The sequence below is a fragment of the Bufo bufo genome, chromosome 3 (genome assembly GCF_905171765.1).
Source record: "Bufo bufo chromosome 3, aBufBuf1.1, whole genome shotgun sequence".
In the NCBI taxonomy this organism is placed as follows: domain Eukaryota; kingdom Metazoa; phylum Chordata; class Amphibia; order Anura; family Bufonidae; genus Bufo; species Bufo bufo.
In genome coordinates, this window is record NC_053391.1 from 247,707,283 (window position 1) to 247,732,357 (window position 25,075).

General features: G+C 46.1%; 1 protein-coding gene across 4 annotated transcripts in view; it reads left to right on the forward strand.

The window, feature by feature from the left end:
- Window positions 1–25,075, forward strand: part of AMPD2 (adenosine monophosphate deaminase 2) — a 274,354-nt gene that overhangs the window by 165,112 nt on the left and 84,167 nt on the right. For all 4 annotated transcript variants that reach the window (XM_040424078.1, XM_040424077.1, XM_040424080.1 and 1 more), the window contains exons 6-8: window positions 126–312; window positions 11,209–11,350; window positions 18,022–18,111. In XM_040424078.1, the coding sequence (XP_040280012.1) occupies window positions 126–312; window positions 11,209–11,350; window positions 18,022–18,111 (419 nt within the window). The remainder of the gene's footprint in view (window positions 1–125; window positions 313–11,208; window positions 11,351–18,021; window positions 18,112–25,075) is intronic.

The window sequence follows — 25,075 nt, forward strand, 5'->3', positions numbered from 1 at the left end:
TATTTTTAGCTCATGAGTACAGTGCAATTGCAAAAAAAAAAATGCCCCCAAAGGTGTACATAGAACCAAGAATACTTTGCCAAACTACTAAAATGTTAAAGGCTAAGTCTTGTATTTCTTTTTAGGTACCTTTCACAGACCTTCTGGATGCAGCCAAGAGCGTAGTACGAGCTTTATTCATTCGGCAGAAGTATATGAATATTTCCATGCAAAACTTTTTTCGGACTACTGCTCAGCATCTGAAGAAGCTCAGTGGTGAGGCTTTAGACAGTCCACTTCAGGAGGAGAGTGCTGATACCCCGGTTGCTGCAGGTAATTTTCAGATGGCCTTATGTAGGGGTGAAGTGCCTATTCAGCCATCATGCCTCGGGACCAGAACATTAGATAGGTCTTAAGTGATTCACCTAGAAACTTACTTTATTGGGTGTAGCAGGGGGATCGGTAAGATGAGAGTGACTTACAGTTGTGTTCAAAATTATTCAACCCCCACTGAAATTGAGTGTTTTGGCCAGTTTGACATTGATTTTGATCATTTCAGTCATCTTGTTTACAATTAAATCAGAGAGGCACTTGTAAGTCAGACAAATATAACATTACATTTATAATGAAATAACCACAAATGTCTTTTCTGTGCTCACATCATTATCAGTTTTATTCAACCCCCAAGTGACATTCAATCTTAGTACTTAGTACAACATCCTTTTCCAGTTATAACAGCTTCTTTTTTTTTTACTCGTTTTATTGAGAATAGCAACCAAAATTGGTACATTTATACATATGACAATATCAAGAATCATACATGTGAACATACATACATTGCCATGAAATGGTACAATACAGATAGAATGTAATATAGTTCCACCCTGAGGGCAATAAAGACAGAAGAAAAGCATGTGTCATCTCCTGGTAGAGTACATTTTCTCCTCTCCCCCCCCACCCAGCATACACCATGAAATATTGCAATATGTGGTGTTATATGGAATGCACTGAGTGCATGTGAGATGGCATTGCAGTGGTTGGTGAAGAACACCAAGAGCCCCATATCTTTTCAAATTTCTGAGGGCACTTCCTATTACCGTACATCACCTTTTCATAGGGCAAAATTAGATTTACCAGTGCCTTCCACTGACCTATTGTCGGCGGTCTGTCCGCCATCCATCGCAGGGCTATAGCTTTCCTGGCTAGGAATAGGGATTCTCTTAAGAAGGTACAAACGTACAGGGAGCGGGTGTCTCCGTCCACTATCCCTAAAAGGCAGATCTTAGGGCAGCAAGGAATCACCTCTGTGATCAGGGTAGACAAAATATCTACTACTTTTCTCCAAAAGGGTTGTACGTGCTGGCAGTCCCAGATAAGATGCCAGAAATCCGCATTATCTTGAGCGCATCTGTGGCATCTCGTGTGGTCTAGCCTGCCCATTTTGTGTAGCCTGGTAGGTGTTAGATAACTCCTGTGGAGAATGAATAGCTGAGTAAGCCTGTTGTTGAGAGAAGGCGATACAGTTGATGGTGCACACAAAGCCTCAGCCCATTCCTCATCAGTGAGCTGTGGCACCCTCTCTTTCCACCTTGTCTCCACCAGCAGGGGTTTGGAGCGTATTTTTAGATCTAAAAGATGCGTGTACAAGGTCGAAATCATCCCCTTTGGTCCCTGTGTGCTGAGAATGCCTATCAGTGGGTATTTGGAAATTTTCCTTACGTCCCCATGAAATTGAGCTTGGAGGGCATGTCTTAGCTGTAGGTACCTATAAAATTGGGGCCTTAGCACCCCAAACTTCTCCTGGAGCTGAGAGAACGAGTAAAGGACCCCCTTCTCGTACAAATCCCTTAAAGTGAAAATGCCGTAATTTTCCCAAATAGCCCTTCCTTCACAGTGCCGCAGGTGTGGGAACATAGGATTGTTCCACAATACTATATCATCAGGAAGGTCCTGGTATTGTTGGAGCTTGGCAGCTCTCCAGACCTGATGAGCTAACCTGTGTATGGGTAATAGTCGGCCCTCTATTGACTGTAAGTTTTCTAGAACCGGCCACAAGGTTGAGAGACCCAAATGATATCTTAAATAAAAATCAGAATTCGGTATGGGAGTCTGCGCGACCCAAGTAGTCAAGAATTTAAGCTGTCCTGCCAGGAAATACAGAAAAAAATCAGGCATAGCCGCTCCTCCCTGCTGCCAACCTCTCTGCAGATTATCAAGAGCTAGCTTCCTCCTCTCTTTACCCCACACAAATTTCGCCACAACCGAGTGCAGCCGTACAAAGAAGCTCCTCGGAACTGGGGTGCATGCGTGTCCTAGTAAGTACAATGCTTTGGGTAGGAGAACCATCTTAACAAGATTCAATCTGCCCATAACTGATAAAGGCAATGTGGTCCATGACTTGAATTTGTCTATAGCATAAGATTCAATAGGGGCAATGTTAAGTTGGTGTGACATCGTTGGATCCTTAGTAATAATGACACCTAGATATTTAAAATGTTCCACCACCATAAGATTGTGGTATATCGGAGGCCAGTTCGGGGACCATAAGGGCATAAGGGCCGATTTGGACCAGTTGATGCGTAGGCCGGAAAAGTTACCGAATTGATCGATCAATTCAATTGCTCTCGGTAGGGATGAATCTACATTGTCCATGAACAGAATGAGGTCGTCTGCATACAACCCTAGTCTATACTCCCTACCTCCCACTGACACCCCCTTAAAGACGTTATCTTGGTGTATTCTAATAACTAAATGTTCAATTGCCACTGCAAACAGCAATGGGGATAAGGGGCATCCCTGCCGGGTACCTCGGTGTAAAGGAAATGTGGGGGATGAAGAGCCATTAATCATAATATTAGCAGTAGGCCGGTGGTAAAGCACTTTAATCCATTTGATGAAAGTAGGGCCAAAGCCAAAACATTCTAGGGTATGCAGCAGAAACTCCCACTCAATGGAATCAAATGCCTTGGCTGTATCTAAGGATGCCAAGACCCACTGTCTGTCGTCCGTGCATCCCACCTGCGCCACTACCTGGGCTCTCCTAATATTACTAGAGGTGGAACGGCCTGGTATAAAGCCGGATTGGTCCTCATGAACTATTGAGGTAATCACTTTATTTAACCTGTTCGCGAGGATCTTGGTCAGAATTTTTTAATCTAGGTTCAATAGTGATATTGGGCGATAAGATCCGCACTCCAAGGGATTTTTATCTGGCTTTAAGAGAACTACAATAGAAGCGTCATATAGGGAATCTGGTAAATATCCCCTCTCCAGGGAGGCAACATACACTTTGCGCAATTGAGGCCCTAAAATATCCTCATATTTAGAGTATACCTCTAGAGGAATGCCGTCCGGGCCTGGCGACTTTCCCAAATTTAAACCCTTGATCGCAGCAACTACCTCCTCCAGCATGATCTTTTCATCAAGAAGCCCCTTATCCAAGGGGGATAATTGAGGATGAGCCACTTCACCCAAGTACGCACGAAGTGCAGACAAGGTGTACTGGGTTCTTGAGGAGTATAGTTCACTATAGAATTCTCTAAATCTGTTCAGTATTCCACCAGGGTCCTCCACTACGGTTCCGTCCTCATTCTGTATGCGAATGATCGGAGGAGCCATAGTATTACGTCTGACAACCTGTGCTAGGATCTTCCCCGTCTTGCTACCCTGCTCAAAAGCCTGTTGTTTGAGGAAGAAGAGCTTGCGATCACTCTTTTCTTATAAGCATAACATATACTGCCTACCCTTCTGCATCCAATCTAATCTATTCTCCTCGGTGGGAGTGGATACATATGTATTCTCAGCTGCCTTGCATAATGCACATAACTCCTCTTCCTTAAGCCTCACAGTTTTCTTAAGATAAGAAATGGATGATTTGGCGCAACCTCTCACATAAGCTTTCAGTGTATCCCACATTATAAGAGGATCACTGTCCCCTTCCGCATTTAGGTCCAGGAACACTTTTAGCTGGTCAGGTATACGGTCATTTATATTCATCAGGGACAGCCAGAATGGATGAATGCGAAGACTGTGGCCACGTGACTCGCCCTCAGATGAGAGCAGAGTCCCCACAATAGGCGCATGATCAGACGGTCCCTGAGGCATATACTTCACGTCAGATATTGCGAGATAAGCCTGCGCATCACATAATAGGTAATCAATTCGGGATAGCGCCCCCTTGGAGGGTGTGAAACAAGAGAATTCCCTGTTAGAAGGATTCCTTTCCCTCCACACGTCTAGCCACCCCAGCTCCGAAATGAATCGTAGTTATAACAGCTTTTAAACGTGAAGCATAGCTTGACACAAGTGTCTTGCAGCGATCTACGGGAATCTTCGCCCATTCTTCATGGGCAAAAGCCTCCAGTTCAGTCACATTCTTAGGCTTGCGCGCTGCAACTGCTTTCTTTAAGTCCCACCAGAGGTTCTCAATCGGATTTAAGTCTGGTGACTGCGATGGCCACTTCAAAATGTTCCAGCCTTTAACCACCTCAGCCCCCATAGCTTAAACACCCTGAAAGACCAGGCCACTTTTTACACTTCTGACCTACCTTACTTTCACCGTTTATTGCTCGGTCATGCAACTTACCACCCAAATGAATTTTACCTCCTTTTCTTCTCACTAATAGAGCTTTCATTTGGTGGTATTTCATTGCTGCTGACATTTTTACTTTTATTGTTATTAATCGAAATTTAAACGATTTTTTGCAAAAAAATGAAATTTTTCACTTTCAGTTGTAAAATTTTGCAAAAAAAACGACATCCATATATAAATTTTGCTCTAAATTTATTGTTCTACATGTCTTTGATAAAAAAAAAATGTTTGGGTAAAAAAAAAAAATGGTTTGGGTAAAAGTTATAGCGTTTACAAACTATGGTACAAAAATGTAAATTTCCGCTTTTTGAAGCAGCTCTGACTTTCTGAGCACCTGTCATGTTTCCTGAGGTTCTACAATGGCCAGACAGTACAAACACCCCACAAATGACCCCATTTCGGAAAGTAGACACCCTAAGGTATTCGCTGATGGGCATAGTGAGTTCATAGAACTTTTTATTTTTTGTCACAAGTTAGCGGAAAATTATGATTTTTTTTTTATTTTTTTTTCTTACAAAGTCTCATATTCCACTAACTTGTGACAAAAAAATAAAAAGTTCTATGAACTCACTATGCCCATCAGCGAATACCTTTGGGTGTCTTCTTTCCAAAATGGGGTCAAGGTATTCGCTGATGGGCATAGTGAGTTCATGGAAGTTTTTATTTTTTGTCGCAAGTTAGTGGAATATGAGACTTTGTAAGAAAAATAAGAAAAAATCATCATTTTCCACTAACTTGTGACAAAAAATAAAAAATTCTAGGAACTCGCCATGCCCCTCACGGAATACCTTGGGGTGTCTTCTTTCCAAAATGGGGTCACTTGTGGGGTAGTTATACTGCCCTGGCATTCTAGGGGCCCAAATGTGTGGTAAGGAGTTTGAAATCAAATTCTGTAAAAAATGGCCGGTGAAATCCGAAAGGTGCTCTTTGGAATGTGGGCCCCTTTGCCCACCTAGGCTGCAAAAAAGTGTCACACATGTGGTATCTCCGTATTCAGGAGAAGTTGGGCAATGTGTTTTGGGGTGTCATTTTACATATACCCATGCTGGGTGAGAGAAATATCTTGGCAAAAGACAACTTTTCCCATTTTTTTTATACAAAGTTGGCATTTGACCAAGATATTTCTCTCACCCAGCATGGGTACATGTAAAATGACACCCCAAAACACATTCCCCAACTTCTCCTGAATACGGAGATACCACATGTGTGACACTTTTTTGCAGCCTAGATGCGCAAAGGTGCCCAAATTCCTTTTAGGAGGGCATTTTTAGACATTTGGATACCAGACTTCTTCTCACGCTTTGGGGCCCCTAAAATGCCAGGGCAGTATAAATACCCCACATGTGACCCCATTTTGGAAAGAAGACACCCCAAGGTATTCAATGAGGGGCATGGCGAGTTCACAGAAAAAATAAATTTTTGGCACAAGTTAGCGGAAATTCATTTTTTTTATTTTTTTCTCACAAAGTCTCCCTTTCCGCTAACTTGGGACAAAAATTTCAATCTTTCATGGACTCAATATGCCCCTCAGCGAATACCTTGGGGTGTCTTCTCTCCAAAATGGTGTTATTTGTGGGGTGTTTGTACTGCCCTGGCATTTGAGGGTCTCCGCAATCATTACATGTATGCCCAGCATTAGGAGTTTCTGCTATTCTCCTTATATTGAGCATACGGGTAATAAGATTTTTTTTTTCCGTTCAGCCTCCGGGCTGAAAGAAAAAAATGAACGGCACAGATTTCTTCATTCGCATCGATCAATGTGGATGAAAAAATCTCTGCCAAAAAAAGAAAAAGGAGGGGAAAGTCGTCTGCCAGGACATAGGAGCTCCGCCCAACATCCATACCCACTTAGCTCGTATGCCCTGGCAAACCAGATTTCTCCATTCACATCAATCGATGTGGATGAATAAATCCTTGCCGGGATTTTTTTTTTTATATATACAAAGTGTTTGCCAAAGTATATGAACACCGCCACCTCCTCAGCTCATATGCCTCGGCAAACGTATCTTTTACTGCAGAGGAGAAATCTCGTCTTGCAGCGCCGCATACACCGACTTGCATGTAATCTGACAGCAGCGCAATGCTTCTGTCAGAATGCACATCAGTGCTGCAGCTAGTCGATCGGTTGGTCCACCTGGAAGGTAAAAAAAACAAAAGAAAAAACCAGGCCGCAACGCAATAAATTTATTAACTTTTGAACAGAACATATAAACTTTTTTTAACTTTTTTAACTGAACGTTAACTTTTTTACTTACCGGTAATTTTTTTTTTGTTTAGTTTTTTTTACCTTTATAGAACAAACCTCTCCTTCCCCATGGGACAATGTGCAAAGCGCAAATCGCCCAAAGATGTGGCGAAGTACGTTATGCACTTTATCCCAGGTGAAAGGAGAGGTTTGCAGCAGCTGTGAGTAAAAGGGCCCTAATAGCCCTGTGTGCCTGTCCTGTGAGATGCAATCCCTATGCTAAGTGTACCTGGGTGTGGTACTTCCGGAAACACTCTCCAAAGCATAGGGCAGGGTGGTCAGGACAGAAATAGCGGGTGTCACGCCTTATTCCACTCCTGCTACAGACACGACATCTTTTTCGGGGTGACGGTTGGGTTGAGGCACCAGGAACGACACTGGGGAAATGTCGCTCGTGTAGACGGCTAACTACACTGGTGGATGGGGCCACGGAACCTTCTGGATACAGGAGGTTCTCGATGATCTCTTCCTGGAATTTGAGGAAGGATCCTGTTCTCCCAGCCTTACTGTAGAGAACAAAACTATTGTACAGAGCCAATTGAATTAAATATACAGACACCTTCTTATACCAGCGTCTGGTGCGTCGGGAAACTAAATACGGAGACAACATCTGGTCATTGAAGTCCATCCCTCCCATGAGCAAATTATAGTCGTGGACTGAGAGGGGCTTTTCAATGACACGGGTTGCTCGCTCAATTTGTATTGTCGTGTCTGCGTGAATGGAGGAGAGCATGTAAACGTCACGCTTGTCTCTCCATTTCACCGCGAGCAGTTCTTCGTTACACAAGGCAGCCCTCTCCCCCCTTGCAAGAGGGGTGGTAACGAGCCGTTGGGGGAAGCCCACGCGACTAGTTCGCGCGGTGCCACAGGCGCAAATCTGTTCTAGAAACAAATGCATAAAGAGGGCCACACTTGTGTAGAAATTGTCAACATAAAGATGGTACCCCTTGCCAAATAAGGGTGACACCAAGTCCCAGACTGTCTTCCCACTGCTCCCCAGGTAGTCAGGGCAACCGACCGGCTCCAGGGTCTGATCTTTTCCCTCATAGATCCGAAATTTGTGGGTATAGCCTGTGGCCCTTTCACATAGCTTATACAATTTGACCCCATACCGGGCACGCTTGCTTGGGATGTATTGTTTGAAGCCAAGGCGCCCGGTAAAATGTATTAGGGACTCTTCTACGCAGATGTTTTGCTCGGGGGTATAAGAATCTGCAAATTTCTGGTTGAAGTGGTCTATGAGGGGCCGAATTTTGTGGAGCCGGTCAAAAGCTGGGTGGCCTCTGGGACGGGAGGTGGTGTTGTCGCTAAAATGCAGGAAACGGAGGATGGCCTCAAATCGTGCCCTGGACATAGCAGCAGAGAACATGGGCATGTGATGAATCGGGTTCGTGGATCAATATGACCGCAATTCATGCTTTTTAGTTAGACCCATGTTGAGGAGAAGGCCCAGAAAAATTTTAATTTCGGAAACTTGGACTGGTTTCCACCGGAAAGGCTGGGCATAATAGCTTCCCGGGTTGGCGGATATAAATTGTGTGGCATACCGGTTTGTCTCTGCCACGACTAAGTCCAAGAGCTCCGCCGTCAAGAACAGCTCAAAAAATCCCAGGGCCGAACCGATATGAGCCGTCTCAACCCGAACTCTAGACTGGGCGGTGAAAGGGGGAACTAATGGTGCGGCTGAAGTTGGTGACTGCCAATCAGGGTTTGCCAGCACCTCAGGGATTCTAGGGGCTCTACGGGCCTGTCTGTGCGGTGGCTGCGACGGGGTAACTATTGCACGTGCCACCGTACCAGCTTCAACTGCCCTTCTGGTGCTCGCCACGTCACCATGTTGTACGGCAGTGCTGGTACTAGGTCCAGGGAGGGCTGCGCTGCTGGTGTATGCCTCACCACGTGATCCGGCAGCGCCAGCCCCACTCTGCTGCTCTTGAAGCGGATCCTGCATAACCTGTGGTCTAGCGACACGGGGCCGGGTACGCCTGGTTCTATCAGGGACCTCCACCTCATCGTCCGAACTTTGGGTCAGAGAGCCACTGCTTTCTACAGGTTCATATTCTGACCCGCTAGATTCGTCAGATGAGGGTTCCCATTCCTCATCCGACTGGGTCAGAATCCTGTAGGCCTCTTCAGAAGAATACCCCCTGTTTGACATTTTGGACTACTAAATTTAGGGGTATTCCCTGAGACTACTCAAGAAAAAAAGCAAGCCTGTCTTACAAAGGGGAGGCTAGCGAAGTACCGGAGGCCGCTGCGGTTGATAAAAAATATCAAAACTGATTTTTTTATCGCCGCAGTGCTTGTAAAGTGAATGTGCAGTGATCAAAAAATATATATTTTTTGTCACTGCGGTGGGGCGGGCGTGGGTGAACGCACGTGTGGGCGACCGATCAGGCCTGATCGGGCAAACACTGCGTTTTGGGTGGAGGGCGAACTAAAGTGACACTAATACTATTATAGATCTGACCGTGATCAGTTTTGATCACTTACAGATACTATAAAAGTACAAATGCTGATTAGCGATACGCTAATCAGCGAATCAGTGACTGCGGTGCGGTGGGCTGGGCGCTAACCGATCGCTAACTACCTAACCAAGGGGCCTAAACTATCCTAAAACCTAACAGCCAATACTAGTGAAAAAAAAAAGTGACAGTTTACACTGATCACTTTTTGTCTTTCACTAAGTGATTGACAGGGGCGATCAAAGGGGTGATCAAAGGGTTAATTGGGGTGCAGGGGGTGATCTGGGGCTAAAGTGTGGTGTTGGTGCTACTCACTGTGAAGTCTGCTCCTCTGCTGGATCCAACCGACGAAAAGGACCAGCAGAGGAGCAGACAAGCCATATAACAGATCATATTTACTAATATGATCTGTTATATGGCTTGTGATTTGTTTTTTTGAAAATCGCCAGCCTGCCAGCCAATGATCGTTGCTGGCAGGCTGGTGACGAAATTGTTCTTTAACTTTTGCCGGCCCGCGATGCGCATGCGCGGGCCGGCTTTGAGCGAAATCTCGCGTCTCGCGAGATGACGCGTATATGCGTGACTCTGCGCAGCGCTGCCGCCTCCGGAACGCGATCCTGCGTTAGGCGGTCCGGAGGCGGTTAATCTGCAACCATGCTCTAGTGGACTTGGAGGTGTGCTTGGGATCATTGTCCTGTTGAAAGGTCCAACGTCTCCCAAGCCTCAGGTTTGTGACGGACTGCATCACATTTTCATCCAATATCTCCTGGTACTGAAGAGAATTCATGGTACTTTGCACACGCTGAAGCTTCCCTGTACCTGTAGAAGCAAAACAGCCCCAAAGCATGATTGACCCCCCGCCATGCTTCACAGTAGGCAAGGTGTTCTTTTCTTCATAGGCCTTGTTCTTCCTCCTCCAAACATAGCGTTGATCCATGGGCCCAAACAGTTCTAATTTTGTTTCATCAGTCCACAGAACACTATCCCAAAACTTTTGTGGTTTGTCCACATAACTTTTGGCATACTGCAGTCGACTCTTCTTATTCTTTGGAGACAGCAATGGGGTGCGCCTAGGAGTTCTGGCATGGAGGCCTTCATTACGCAGTGTGCGCCTTATTGTCTGAGCTGAAACTTCAGTACCCACATCTGACAAATCTTTTTTCAGTTCCTCAGCAGTCACACGGGGACTTTTCTCCACTTTGCGCTTCAGGTAGCGCACAGCAGTCGAAGTCAGCATCTTCTTTCTGCCACGACCAGGTAGCGTTTCAACAGTGCCCTTTGCCTTGAATTTGCGAATGATGCTTCCTATGGTGTCTCTTGGTATGTTTAACATCTTTGCAATCTTCTTATAGCCATTGCCCTTCCTGTGAAGAGAAATCACCTCTTCTCTTGTCTTCCTGGACCATTCTCTTGACTTCACCATGTTTGTAAACACACCAGTAAATGTCTAGAAGAAGCGGAGTATCACAGTCCTTTTAAATCTGCCTAATTGGTGCTTATTATGCTTGATTGCTGCTCCTTGACATCCACAGGTGTTTTCAATACCTGATCGAAAACACTTGAATGAACCTCTGTTTTTATGAGTGGTAGTCTTTAAGGGGTTGAATAATTGTGTCAATGAAGAAATCACAAAAAAAACATTTAATACTGTATTACAAAAACAATTGATGTCATTTTAGCTGCATTTGGTTCTTTAAAAAGTCGTTGTAAGATTTCATTCTGAACACAATTACAAATGTACACTAAATTATTCCCTAAAACCCTTTACAGCATTGGGGGTTGAATAATTTTGAACACAACTGTATTTATACAAAAAATTATGTAAAAGTCAGAGAAACCCCTTTAACTGACCGCTATGGACAACTGCTATTTAGAATTAATGTATTGCTCACGTATTATATGAAATTAAGATGTCAGTTTTTCCACAGATGCTCCTGTGCATCCTCCCTTCTCTGACCAGCATCCATATGAAGTGTGTGATCCCAGTACTATGCCTCCTGACTTGGGCTTTGGGCTAAAAATGGTAGATGGTTTGGTACATGTCTATTCAAAGCACGATGTCATGGACACGTAAGCATTCCTGTTTAAATACAGTCTTAGCATAGCTGTCATTCATACTTCACAATTCAGATCATCAGGTTTTCCTTGTCACTGTTTTAACTGTTAAAGTAATTCTGTCATCAGTTTTAAAAGAGTTTCTAGACCGCTCCTGCTGAATTATTTCCCAAATGGGAGTTTTGAGTTGTACTGTAAGGCCCCTTTCACACGGGCGTCATGTTTTTTGCCCGGATAAGATACGGGTGCTTTGCGGGAAACGCGAGTGCAAAACATTGTAATGCGTTTTGCACGCGCGTGACAAAAATCGGCATGTTTGGGTTAGGTGCTGGGTAGATCGTATTATTTTCCCTTATAACATGGTTATAAGGGAAATTAATAGCATTCTTAATACAGAATGCATAGTACAATAGGGCTGGAGGGGTAAATAATTTTTTAACTCACCTTAATCTACTTGTTCGCGCAGCCCGGCTTCTCTTCTGTCTTCTTTCTTCAGGACCTGGGTAAAGGACCTGTGGTGACGTCATTGCGCTCATCACATGGTCCATCACATGATCCTTTACCATGGTGATGGATCATGTGATGAGCGCAGTGACGTCATCACAGGTCCTTTTCCCAGGTCCTGAAGAAAGAAGACAGAAGAGAAGCCGGGCTGCGCGATCAAGTAGATTAAGGCGAGTTATATTTATTTATTTATTTTTTAACCCCTCCAGCCCTATTGTACTATGCATTCTGTATTAAGAATGCTATTATTTTCCCTTATAACCATGTTATAAGGGAAAATAATAATGATCGGGTCTCCATCCCGATCGTCTCCTAGCAACCGTGCGTGAAAATCGCACCACATCCGCACCTGCTTGCGGATGCTTGCGATTTTAACGCAGTCCCATTCACTTCTATGGGGCCTGCGTTGCGTGAAAAACGCACAATATAGAGCTTGCTGCGATTTTCACGCAACGCACAAGTGATGCGTGAAAATCACTGCTCATATGCACAGCCCCATAGAAACAAATGGGTCCGGATTCAGTGCGGGTGCAATGCGTTCACCTCACGCATTGTACCCGCGCTGAAAACTCGCCCGTGTGAAAGGGGCCTAAATGTGGAGCCTCACGTCCTGAGGCTGAGAGGTACTGTGTGGTTGCAGTCACAGCTCTTGGTGGCAAAAAGAGTTGTGGCCATGAACACATAGGCTGTATTAAAATACAGTGCACACTTATGAATGGCTCTTCATTAGAAGATGCATTAACTCCTACTGCATCACTTGATAAAGAGCAGGTTCAGAAACAGGCTACCTCTTCAAAAATAATGAAGTTTCACCAGAAGTCATAGTTTTAATTATAGCTTTAAAAAGAGGCAGGTTTCTGGACGGTTCACCTCTGGCTTCTCCCACAAACGGCTTAAGGCCTCCTGCACATGACCGTTTTTTCCCCCATTTACTGTGCCATACGGAAAAATGGAACAGAAACGGAAACACAACGGAAACAAAAAACGGAACAACGGATCCGTGAAAAACGGACTACAAAACACTGAAAAAGCCATACGGTCGTGTGCAATAGGCCTGATAGATAGATCTCTCCATATATGCAAATAGGGATAGACCTTGTCAATCAGTCCTATCCAAATAGTGTAGAAGGTGGTGGGTAGCTGTCTGGGACACACTTCTTCCTGTGCTCACCTATATTTAAATCTATGATTTCTACTAAATGCTGCAGTGTCAGAGTAAGGCCTCATGCACATGACCGTTCCGTTTTTTGCGGTCCGCAATTAACGGAACGGGCGGACCATTGTAGACATGCCTATTCTTGTCCGCAAAACGGACAAGAATAGGATGTGCTATATTTTTTTTGCGGGGCCTCGGAACGGAGCAACGGATGCAGACAGCACACGGAGTGCTGTCCGCATCTTTTGCGGCCCCATTGAAATGAATGGATCCGCATCCGAGCCCCCAAAACGGCGGCTCGGATGTGGACCCAAACAACGGCCGTGTGCATGAGGCCTAAAACATAGGGGGAGATTTATCAAACATGGTGCAATGGAAAACTGGCTTAGGTGACCATAGCAATGAATCAGATTTCATCTTTCATTTTCCCAAAGAGCTCTGAAAAATTAAAGGTGGAATCCGATTGGTTGCTATAGGCTAAATGGAGTATGTTGCAGTTTCATGCAGCTCGTGGTTAGGGCAGCATGAAACTAATGACAGGGTCTCTTTAAAGGGGTTGTCTCACTTCAGTAAGTGGCATTTATCATGTAGAGAAAGTTAATACAAGGCACTTACTAATGTATTGTTATTACTAGGGATGTACCGATACCGGACATTTGCACGAGTACATGTACTCGTGCAAATGTCCCCGATACCACTGCCGATACCTGTGCGCCGCTTCTAAATGTGTCTGTGTCGTCCGCGGCCTGCCCCTGCATCTCGCACAGCAAAAACAGCTTCAGAGGCAGCAGCAGGCAGTGTAATAGGAGCCTACAGTGAAAGCTAGCCCCGCCCCTGCCAGCCCTCCAACCAATCAGAGGCAACCAGCACTGACTCACAGCACAGGGGGAGTTGTGCAGGGACTCAGAGAATCGTCTGAGAGTTTATTAGTTAAAGGGAACCTGTCACTGGGATTTTGGGTATAGTGCTGAGGACATGGGTTGCTAGAGGGCCGCTAGCACATCCGCAATACCCAGTCCCCATAGCTCTGTGTGCTGGGCGCATTACTATAGCATGTAGCGGTGCTGTGTGTGTACAGGGTGCATGCAGCAGTGTAGCATGTAGCAGAGCAGGAAGTCTGGAGGGACTCGGTGACAGTCTGTGACTCATTCGATTCTTTTAACTAATAAACTCTCTGACGATTCTCTGAGTCCCTGCAATAACTATACATTGTAATTACACCACAGTCTGCTTCACTGCAGCAGAGCTGTGTTTGCCAGGAGCGAGTCCCTCTTGACCTTCGGTTCACTTGAGAGCCGACTCAACAAGTGAACCGAAGATTCGATTTATGAAAAAGATCCGAACTTCCCATCTCTACGGGAAATGCTTCTCCAGAGTCCAGACACCCTCCGGCCTCCTCAAACAGAGTTCGCCTGCCAGTAGTTTTAAAAGTTATAGGAACCGACCCTAGTAAGTGTATAAAGCTTAGTTAGAAAATTATAACCAGCTCAAGTGGTCACAGACAGAAAGAAATAAAGGTGTTGTGTCTGTCTTCTATGGCCCTGGTCCTTCCCTTCCTGCCTGCAAGCTGCACATTGATCTCTAAAAGCAGGCATTAGGGCAAGAAGAAATATACATTACTGTATGATGGCCACAAGACTATTATACTGAGGAGGTGCTTCAAAAATTGTTGTCCTGACTCCTTACAGTAGCGTCTCCTTGTGGCCCTCATACAGTATAACGTCTCCTTGTGGCTGCCCCCATACAGTATAACGTCTCCTTGTGGCTGCCCCCATACAGTATAACGTATCCTTGTGGCTGCCCCCATACAGTATAACGTCTCCTTGTAGCTGCCCCCCATACAGTATAACGTCTCCTTGTGGCTGCCCGCATACAGTATAACGTCTCCTTGTAGCTGCCCCCATACAGTATAACGTCTCCTTGTAGCTGCCCCCCATACAGTATAACGTATCCTTGTGGCTGCCCCCATACAGTATAACGTCTCCTTGTAGCTGCCCCCCATACAGTATAACGTCTCCTTGTGGCTGCCCCCATACAGTATAACGTCTCCTTGTGGCTGCCCCCATACAGTATAACGTCTCCTTGTGGCTGCCCCCATACAGTATAACGTCTCCTTGTGGCTGCCCCCATACAGTATAACGTCTCCTTGTAGCTGCCCCCCATACAGTATAACGTCTCCTTGTGGCTGCCCCCATACAGTATAACGTCTCCTTGTGGCTGCCCGCATACAGTATAACGTCTCCTTGTGGCTGCCCCCATACAGTATAACGTCTCCTTGTGGCTGCCCCCATACAGTATAATGTCTCTTTGTGGCTGCCCCCATACAGTATAACGTCTCCTTGTGGCTGCCCCCATACAGTATAACGTCTCCTTGTAGCTGCCCCCATACAGTATAACGTCTCCTTGTGTCTGCCCCCCATACAGTATAACGTCTCCTTGTGGCTGCCCCCATACAGTATAACGTCTCCTTGTGGCTGCCCCCATACAGTATAACGTCTCCTTGTGGCTGCCCCCATACAGTATAACGTCTCCTTGTGGCTGCCCCCATACAGTATAACGTCTCCTTGTAGCTGCCCCCATACAGTATAACGTCTCCTTGTGTCTGCCCCCCATACAGTATAACATCTCCTTGTGGCCCCCATACAGTATAACGTCTCCTTGTGGCTGCCCCCATACCGTATAACGTCTCCTTGTGGCTGCCCCCATACAGTGTAACGTCTCCTTGTGGCTGCCCCCATACAGTGTAACGTCTCCTTGTGGCTGCCCCCATACAGTATAACGTCTCCTTGTGGCTGCCCCCATACAGTATAACATCTCCTTGTGGCCCCCATACAGTATAACGTCTCCTTGTGGCTGCCCCCATACCGTATAACGTCTCCTTGTGGCTGCCCCCATACAGTGTAACGTCTCCTTGTGGCTGCCCCCATACAGTGTAACGTCTCCTTGTGGCTGCCCCCATACAGTATAACGTCTCCTTGTGGCCCCCATACAGTATAATGTCTCTTTGTGGCCCCCATACAGTATAATGTCTCCTTGGAATGTTATAGTTCTGTTTTTGGGCCTTTTGGTTGGTCAGTGGTCAGAAAATACATGTGTGTGTATTTTATTGTTAAAATTACTATCGGTAATTGGTATTGGTGAGTACTTAAATAAAAGTATCGGTACTCGTACTCAGTCTTAAAAAAATGGTATCGGGACATCCCTAGTTATTACCCATATTGCTTCCTTTGCTGGCTGAATTCATTTTTCTATCACATTATACACTGCTCGTTTCCATGGTTACAACCACCCTGCAATCCATCAGTAGTGGTCGTGCTTGCACAATATAGGAAAAAGCACTAGCCTATGTGCGCTCAAACATTGTTGTCCTGACTCCTTACAGTAGCGTCTCCTTGTGGCCCTCATACAGTATAACGTCTCCTTGTGGCTGCCCCCATACAGTATAACGTCTCCTTGTGGCTGCCCCCATACAGTATAACGTCTCCTTGTGGCTGCCCCCATACAGTATAACGTATCCTTGTGGCTGCCCCCATACAGTATAACGTCTCCTTGTGGCTGCCCCCATACAGTATAACGTCTCCTTGTGGCTGCCCCCATACAGTATAACGTATCCTTGTGGCTGCCCCCATACAGTATAACGTCTCCTTGTAGCTGCCCCCCATACAGTATAACGTCTCCTTGTGGCTGCCCCCATACAGTATAACGTCTCCTTGTGGCTGCCCCCATACAGTATAACGTCTCCTTGTAGCTGCCCCCATACAGTATAACGTCTCCTTGTGGCTGCCCCCATACAGTATAACGTCTCCTTGTAGCTGCCCCCCATACAGTATAACGTCTCCTTGTGGCTGCCCCCATACAGTATAACGTCTCCTTGTGGCTGCCCGCATACAGTATAACGTCTCCTTGTGGCTGCCCCCATACAGTATAACGTCTCCTTGTGGCTGCCCCCATACAGTATAATGTCTCCTTGTGGCTGCCCCCATACAGTATAACGTCTCCTTGTGGCTGCCCCCATACAGTATAACGTCTCCTTGTAGCTGCCCCCATACAGTATAACGTCTCCTTGTGTCTGCCCCCCATACAGTATAACGTCTCCTTGTGGCTGCCCCCATACAGTATAACGTCTCCTTGTGGCTGCCCCCATACAGTATAACGTCTCCTTGTGGCTGCCCCCATACAGTATAACGTCTCCTTGTGGCCCCCCATACAGTATAACATCTCCTTGTGGCTGCCCCCATACCGTATAACGTCTCCTTGTGGCTGCCCCCATACCGTATAACGTCTTCTTGTGGCTGCCCCCATACAGTGTAACGTCTCCTTGTGGCTGCCCCCATACAGTGTAACGTCTCCTTGTGGCTGCCCCCATACGGTATAATGTCTCTTTGTGGCCCCCATACAGTATAATGTCTCCTTGGAATGTTATAGTTCTGTTTTTGGGCCTTTTGGTTGGTCAGTGGTCAGAAAATACATGTGTGTGTATTTTATTGTTAAAATTACTATCGGTAATTGGTATCGGTGAGTACTTAAATAAAAGTATCGGTACTCGTACTAAGTCTTAAAAAAATAGTATCGGGACATCCCTAGTTATTACCCATATTGCTTCCTTTGCTGGCTGGATTCATTTTTCTATCACATTATACACTGCTCGTTTCCATGGTTACAACCACCCTGCAATCCATCAGTAGTGGTCGTGCTTGCACAATATAGGAAAAAGCACTAGCCTATGTGCGCTCCCTTGGTCCTGGCCAGCAGAGAGGCTGACGCTTTTTCCTATAGTGTGCAAGCACGACCACCACTGATGGATTGCAGGGTGGTTGTAACCATGGAAAAGAGCAGTGTATAATGTGATGGAAAAAATTAATCCAGCCAGTAAAGGAAGCGATATAGACAATCACAATACAATAGTAAGTGCCTTGTATTTACTTTCTACATGATAAATGCCACTTGCTGAAGTGAGCAAACTTTCCTCATCTGTAACATTGTCATTATGTGCACCATATTTATTTGGCACGGTTCTGTCTTTCAGGCATACAGAGCTGGATCTCCCATATCTGGACCTTTCAGAGTTTGTGGCTGACATGAACGTGCTGATGGCTCTTATTATCAATGGCCCCATGTAAGTAGTATAGAAAAGGGTAGTAGGTTGCACTTGGCTCAATATTTAAGCATAATTGGAGAGATTTGTCAAACTGGTATAAAATTAAGGAAAACTGGCTTAGTTGCCCATAGCAACCAGTCAGATTCCAAAGGAGCGCTGAAAAGTGGGATCTGATTGGTTGCTATGGGCAAATAAGCTAGTTTACTTTTACACCAGTTTTAATAAACCTCTCCCAATGTGCTTCTTTGTATGAAGGTTAGGTCATGTTCCATTAGGAAACACAGCTATTAAGAAATGTGCGCTTAGGCTACTTTCACATCTGTGTTTTTCCTTTCCGTTATTGAGATCTGGTAGAGGATCTCAATACCGGAGGAAAGTGCTTCAGTTTTGTCCCCTGTCATTGTCAATGGGGACAAAACCGAACAGGACTGAATGCTCCAAAATGCATTCCGTTTTGTTTGGTTGTGTTCCCATACCGGAGAGCAAACCGCAGCAAGCAGTGTTTTTCTTACATAATGTGAGTCATGTAATGTTACATAATGTAAGTCAATGGTGCCGGATCAGTTTTCTCGGACACAAAAGAAAACAGATACAACACCTATTGACTAATAATGGTTTTAATGCCAGATCCGTCTTGGCTATTTATTTATTTTTTTAATTCTGTTTATTTGAAGCAGATTCACAGAATGACAAGAACAAGGGCCATGTACATACAAATCATACAACAATGTATCTCCTTGTTCCCCAAGAGAGGAACAAAGGGGTCGGTACAGCATTTAAAGGAACATGAGCCTTACACATGCGTATCTGACTGCATTTTTCAAAATAAACAAATAAAACAGTGATCAAAAACCAGGGAGGGAAAAAGGGGAGGGAGAGGGGGTTGAGAGGAAAAGAAAAGGCAGGGCTACACTGCCAGGGGACCCAAGGTATCACATAAAGATGATTTAAGGTACCAGGAGGTGTACTGGAAGGGTTTGACCAACTCCGTCATATCTTCGGGACTAAAGTGTATAGTAATGAATGTTCGCCTTTTGCTGAAATTTTTTGAAGCCGAGCACTCCTTGTGTCTTACTGCCTCTATTCTTTCAAAACCCATCAGCACCTTCAACTCAGAGATCACAACAGGAATGTCTGGCATGGCATCTATAAGCCAGCGTTGCAGCAGAACTCTTTTGGCTATCAGTAGTATGGAATGTAAGATGATCGGGATCTTAGTTGGACAGCCAGAATGCCCCCCCTCAAGGCGTATGTAGTGAAAAATCAGAGCCTGGGGCTCCGTAGACAAATCTAAAAGCCAGTGTTTTTTTATATAAGCGACCACGGTGACCCAAAAGTTAACTACCTTGGTACACGTCCATATACCATGCCAGAAATCTGTTGCTGAGACTCTGCAATTCGGAGAATGGGTGATGCGATCCGGGAATTGAGAAGAGGCTGGAAAATTGAAACCATAAATTGCATGGTGCATCATTTTAAAATATGTTTCACGCCATGTTTCGCTTATCACACACTGACGGACCTTGCCCCAATCCTCCAGGATCTTTTCCCCGATCTCATCATCCATGGTGATGCGTTCCCACTTCTTAAACAGAGTGGATACCTTGGCCTTCGTGAAGTTGCCTGAGAGTGCCCTATATAACCTCGAGAGGGATACCGTTTGAGGAGAAAAACTGAGAACCTCGTTAAAGGAGTTCTTGATCGCCTCCTTTGACAAGTCTCGTAACCTATGTGAACAGAAACCCAGAATCTGCATAATTAGCAGGAAATGGGAATCAGGCAGGGCATATTTTTCCTTCAGTTCCTTTGGGGTCAGCCATCGTTTCTCCTCTCGGTGCATCAGATGTTCCGCCCTTGCCAACCCTCTAGTCACCCACATCCCAGAGAATCCTGTACAAGTCCCCTGGGGGAACTCGGGATGTCCCCACAGTGGCATCCACTTAGAGATTGCATGAGGCAGGCCAACTGTTTTCCTAATCGCCTTCCAAGCTGCCATCGTATCCCTTAATAAGAGCGAAGTTTTAATATCCTTGGGAAGCGAGGCCAGATTGGAATGGAGGCATGCCACTAAGTTCCAAGGAGTCACTAGGTTTTGTTCCAGCTCACTATTTGAAAAGTGGTCAGTATTGTGTATCCAATCCGAGATATGCCTCAGAAGGCAAGATAAATTGTATCCCCGTATGTTCGGGAATTTCACCCCTCCCTCTGGTTTCCATAACATGAGCTTTGAGAGAGAGATACGAGGACGCCGGCCAGACCACAAGAACGTGGTGAATGCTCTATTCAAAGCAGTAACATCAGCATGTTTCAGTAGAATCGGGAGCATTTGGAGGGGGTAAAGTAATTTAGAGAAGCTCATCATTTTGATGAGCTGACATCTGCTAAGAAGAGACAAGGGAAGCGAATGCCATCTCTGTAATTCTGATATTATTTTCGCTGTGAGGGGTGGGGAGTTTAGCTGGTATAGTGACCCAGGGAGCTTACCAATCTTCACCCCCAGGTAAGTGATATGTCGCTTAACAGCCGCTAGGGAAAAACCCGAGGCAGTCCAGAAGTGGGGGAGATTTTTGATGTGCAGCTCCAGGACCTCACTTTTGGAAGAATTAATTTTATATCCCGAAAAAGACCCAAAACGACGAAGGAACTCCATTAAGGGGCCTAGATGTCGCTGAGGAGTAGCCATAAAGATCAATAGGTCATCGTCATATAAAGCCAGCTTAACCTCTTTCCTACCTATAGTGATTCCCGAGTATAGCTCAGAGTCCTCTAAGAATCTAGCCAGAGGTTCGATGGCCAGGTCAAAAAGGAGGGGGGAGAGCGGGCACCCCTGCCTGGTTCCTCTCTGGAGGGGAAAAATGGGGGATAGAAACCCTCCCGTGTGAATGCGTGCCGCGGGGCTAGTATAGAGTCCCTGTAGGAAAGTACGGATATCCCCGTATATCCTGAATCTGTCTAACACCACCCCTAGCCAGTCCCACCGTAGCGAATCAAAAGCTTTTTCTGCGTCCAGAGCCAACAAGATAGGGGTCGTGTCTGGCTGGGGGCGGCGCCGGACCCAATCCAAGGTTGCCAGGACCTTTCTGATGTTTGCTACCCCCGACCTCCCCTTTATGAATCCCACTTGTGATGAGCCTATCGGGGCGGGCATTAGGAGGCTCAGTCTATCAGCCAGGATTTTGGTCAAGATCCTGATTGATGAGCGAGATCGGCCGATATGAACCCGGTCCTGCGGGTCCTTGTTGGGCTTTAGTATCAATTTAATGTAGGCCACATTGACGTGGGGGGGGGGGGGAAACTACCCAGGAGGTGATTAAAGTATTCCACTAGGGTGGGGGCGAGGTTATCTTGTAGCATCTTGTAGAATTCCCCTGAGAACCCGTCAGGGCCTGGTGCTTTCCCGTTATGTAGAGAACGTATTATATATAGTATTTCCTCAGCCGATATTTCAGCATTCAGATTCCCCCGTTGCTCCTCCGTCAGGGACGGTAATTTAATTGCCGATAAAAAACGTTCACCCTCCTCCCGTTCTCCTGGGGTGTCCCTATAAAGCCGCTCATAATATTTTCCTAACAGTTCATTTATCAGCTTAAATTTGGCAGCATTTTGCCCGACTTATTCCCAAATCGGAAAAGATCCGCCTGAAATTCTGATCGATACATGGCTTCCCGCCTATCTGCCCACAATTCAAAATTACTTCTAGCTGTCATCCAGGACTCCTTGTGCTGACCCGAAGCTACCTGAAGAAATCTAGTGTATGCTTGCCGAAGGGCCGTGCTAGCTTCCTGATATTGTTTGGCCACCACTTTACGCAGGTTACTAAAATAGCTAAGTATCCGACCCCTCAGGACCGCTTTAGCTGTCTCCCAATGAGTCGAAACATCTGATGCACCTCGAGGATTGTCCCCCTGGAATTCCCACCACCAACCTCGTATTGTATCCTTGAAGTTGTCATCCTTGGCCAGGAACGAAGGAAAACGCCACAGAAAATCTGTCCCTCTAGGATATGTATTCTGCAGGCAAATGGAAATAGGTGAGTGATCAGAAATAAGTAAGTCATGGATTTCAGAGGAGACCACCTTAGAGGACATATGCGAGGATATAAAGAGATAATCTATACGAGACCAAGCATTGTGCGCATGTGAAAAATGCGTGTATTCCCTATCATCAGGGTGTAGAGAGCGCCAGGTATCATATAAGCCCGTAGAGGCTAAGAGAGGCGGTATAACCTTGTCGGAAAGCCTCTGTGTACCTACAACCCCTTCAGCTCTTTTCCGATCTTCCAGAACAGATGCGACTGAATTAAAGTCACCACCTACAATTCTATTATGGGTTCTGTCCGCATACAGTCTGTTCTCAAGAAGAGTGTAAAAAGGCGCATTTGCGTCATTCGGGGCATATACATTGTGGATGCTATATGATGTCCCCTCAAAGTCAAGCAGAAACCTATGCCATCTGCCCTCGCTATCGTGAGATTCTGATAATACTTTCCCTGAGAAATTCTTATGGAGCAGTGTAAGCACTCCTGCCTTGCGTTCCCTGGCCGAAGATCCGTAAAAAGAACCCACCCAAAATTTCTTTAATCGAAAGAGATCCTTGTCTTCTAGATGGGTCTCCTGTAGGGAGGCTGGAGACATTTTAAATGGCGCAAAATTTTGGAGCGCTTCTGTGGGGAGCGTAACCCCTTGACATTCCAGGAGATGATTTGCCTTTCAGTTCTGGTAATCACGGATCCCCGGACAGAGAAAGCAGCAGATGGGAAGGGGAAAAGGAAGGGAGGAAAAGGGGGAAAGGAACAATAAACAATGTAAAAACAATGAAGAACACTGCCTATAGATATAGCAGGTGAAACCCGCTAGGCGCCTAGGCTAGATGGTGTCAGCCTTCCCTAAATCTGGGTGTTGACTTCTTTTTTTTCCGCCATGGCAGAACTCCCGTATACCTAGCCTAAGCAATAACAATCAGTGAGGCTGAACTATCAAGACCCCATGAATTACATAAACCCCTGGTCAGAGGCACCCGGATACGTCCCGTGCACTGGCCACTAAGATTGAGTCCCACTTGAGATTAATGCATTTTAGCGTCCCCTTCTGGAGTGTCTTCCCGAGCCGTTCCGTGAGCGGTCATTTCCCCGGCGGGTCGTTGATTCCGCTGATATCTTCGGTGTAGGCCGCTGAGGAGATAGGGCGACGTCACGCAGCTCCGAATCCAAAATCCCATCAAAGGCCTCCTCCGCCTCAGAGGGGGATCTAAAAGTGACAGTACCTCCTTGTGCGCGGTGGATCCTCAAGACCGCCGGAAAAAGGAGCTGAAAGCGGATGTCCTTTTGGTAAAGCTTGGTACAAATAGGGATAAAAGCCTTGCGTTTTTTCGCGACCTCCACCGAGAAGTCCTCAAAGAGTAAGATTCTGTGACCCCTGATAGTGATTTGGTGCTGTCTCTTGCGAAAGCTGCGAAGCAGGGCCACCGTATCATTAAAATCCAGCAACTTAAAGATGACTTGACGCGGTCGTCCATCCCCACCGCGGGGAGACGCTGCTGCAGAGTCTCTGGCTGGGCTTTTTTCCAGGCCTATCCTGTGGGCGCGTTCCACCCTGCAGAAAAAGTTTAGGCTGAGGGCCTCAGGTAGCTCCCTCTCGCATAATGCTGGGTTCATACCTGAGCGTACTGTATGTAGCGCTCTGTATGCGTGATTTTATCGGGCGTTCCTATTCGCGGCCGGCAACAAGCAAACGCCCATTGTCGCGCGTTCCCGGAAGTCTATGTACGGGAGCGCGCGACCATACGCCCCAAAGAAGCTCCTGTACTTCTTGGGGCGTAGGGAATTTTACAGCGCGTTCGTATGCGCTGTAAAACCCTCAGGTGAGAACCATGCCCATAGGGGATCATTGGTTCTTGCCTGTTGAGCGTTTTACAGCGCGTAGGAACGTGCTGTAAAACGCTCAGGTGTGAACCCAGCCTAAGTCCAGAAGCTCAGGTTGTTTAATGGATTCGGGCAGACCTACCACCCTCAGATTGTTGCGGCGGGACCTGTTTTCTAGATCATCCACCTTGAAGCGCAAGTATTCTAGGGCATGCTGCTGCGAATGAATGACAGAATCAGAGTCCCCAACTTGTTGCTGGAGAGAGCGCAGCTCTTTTTCCAAGTTCCCTACTTGCACACTGGTCTGATTTACTTCCTCTCTCAGGGAATTAAAGGAGGCCATTATAGTCATCTCCAGAGTCTTCTGGATGTCCGGCATAATGCGCAGCGCCACTTCTATGGCCAGCTTTTTATAATCCAATGGGTCCGGGCTACCCAGGGGAGTCATATCTCCCTGAAGATTCTGGGAGCTCTCATCTTGAAACAGCAGCGGCTGGCTATCCGCCATCTTAGCCGCGTCCTGTGAAGCTGCCTGCTGCACACCTGTAAGTTTCTGGCCACTCCGGAGTAGATATCGTTCCATCGGCGCCCAGAGGTGAGTGAGCGATATCAGCCAGACTTCCCTCGGGGGTAAAATCGCCTCCCCGCGCTGCTAAATGATCACTGTGGTCGGCGGTAAGCGGGAGCTCCGAGCGTTGCTTCCTCACATGGCAGCGGAAGTCCTCCCGTCTTGGCTATTTTAAAGATAATACAACCGGATCTGTTCAATGGATACAGCAAAAATGCATGTGTGAAAGTAGCCTTATTCTGTTTCAGCATGTTCCTAGATACTAAAGGGGACTTTATCATTTCATTTGCACCAGAATTCTGGCAGGAAAAAGTCTCTAATTTTGGTGCAAACCATATTTTGTGACTTTATTGCCTCTTTTGGAAGTTGGGTGGGAAAATGGGCATGGTTGTCTATGACAATTAATAATAATAATAATCTTTATATAGTGCCAACGTAATCAGGGGGTTCATGTACAAATGCAGTCATAAATAACATAGCAACAAACAATTCAACAGTTAACCCCTTCAGTATCGAGCCACATTTTACCAAGTACCGAGAAAGTTTTATTTTTT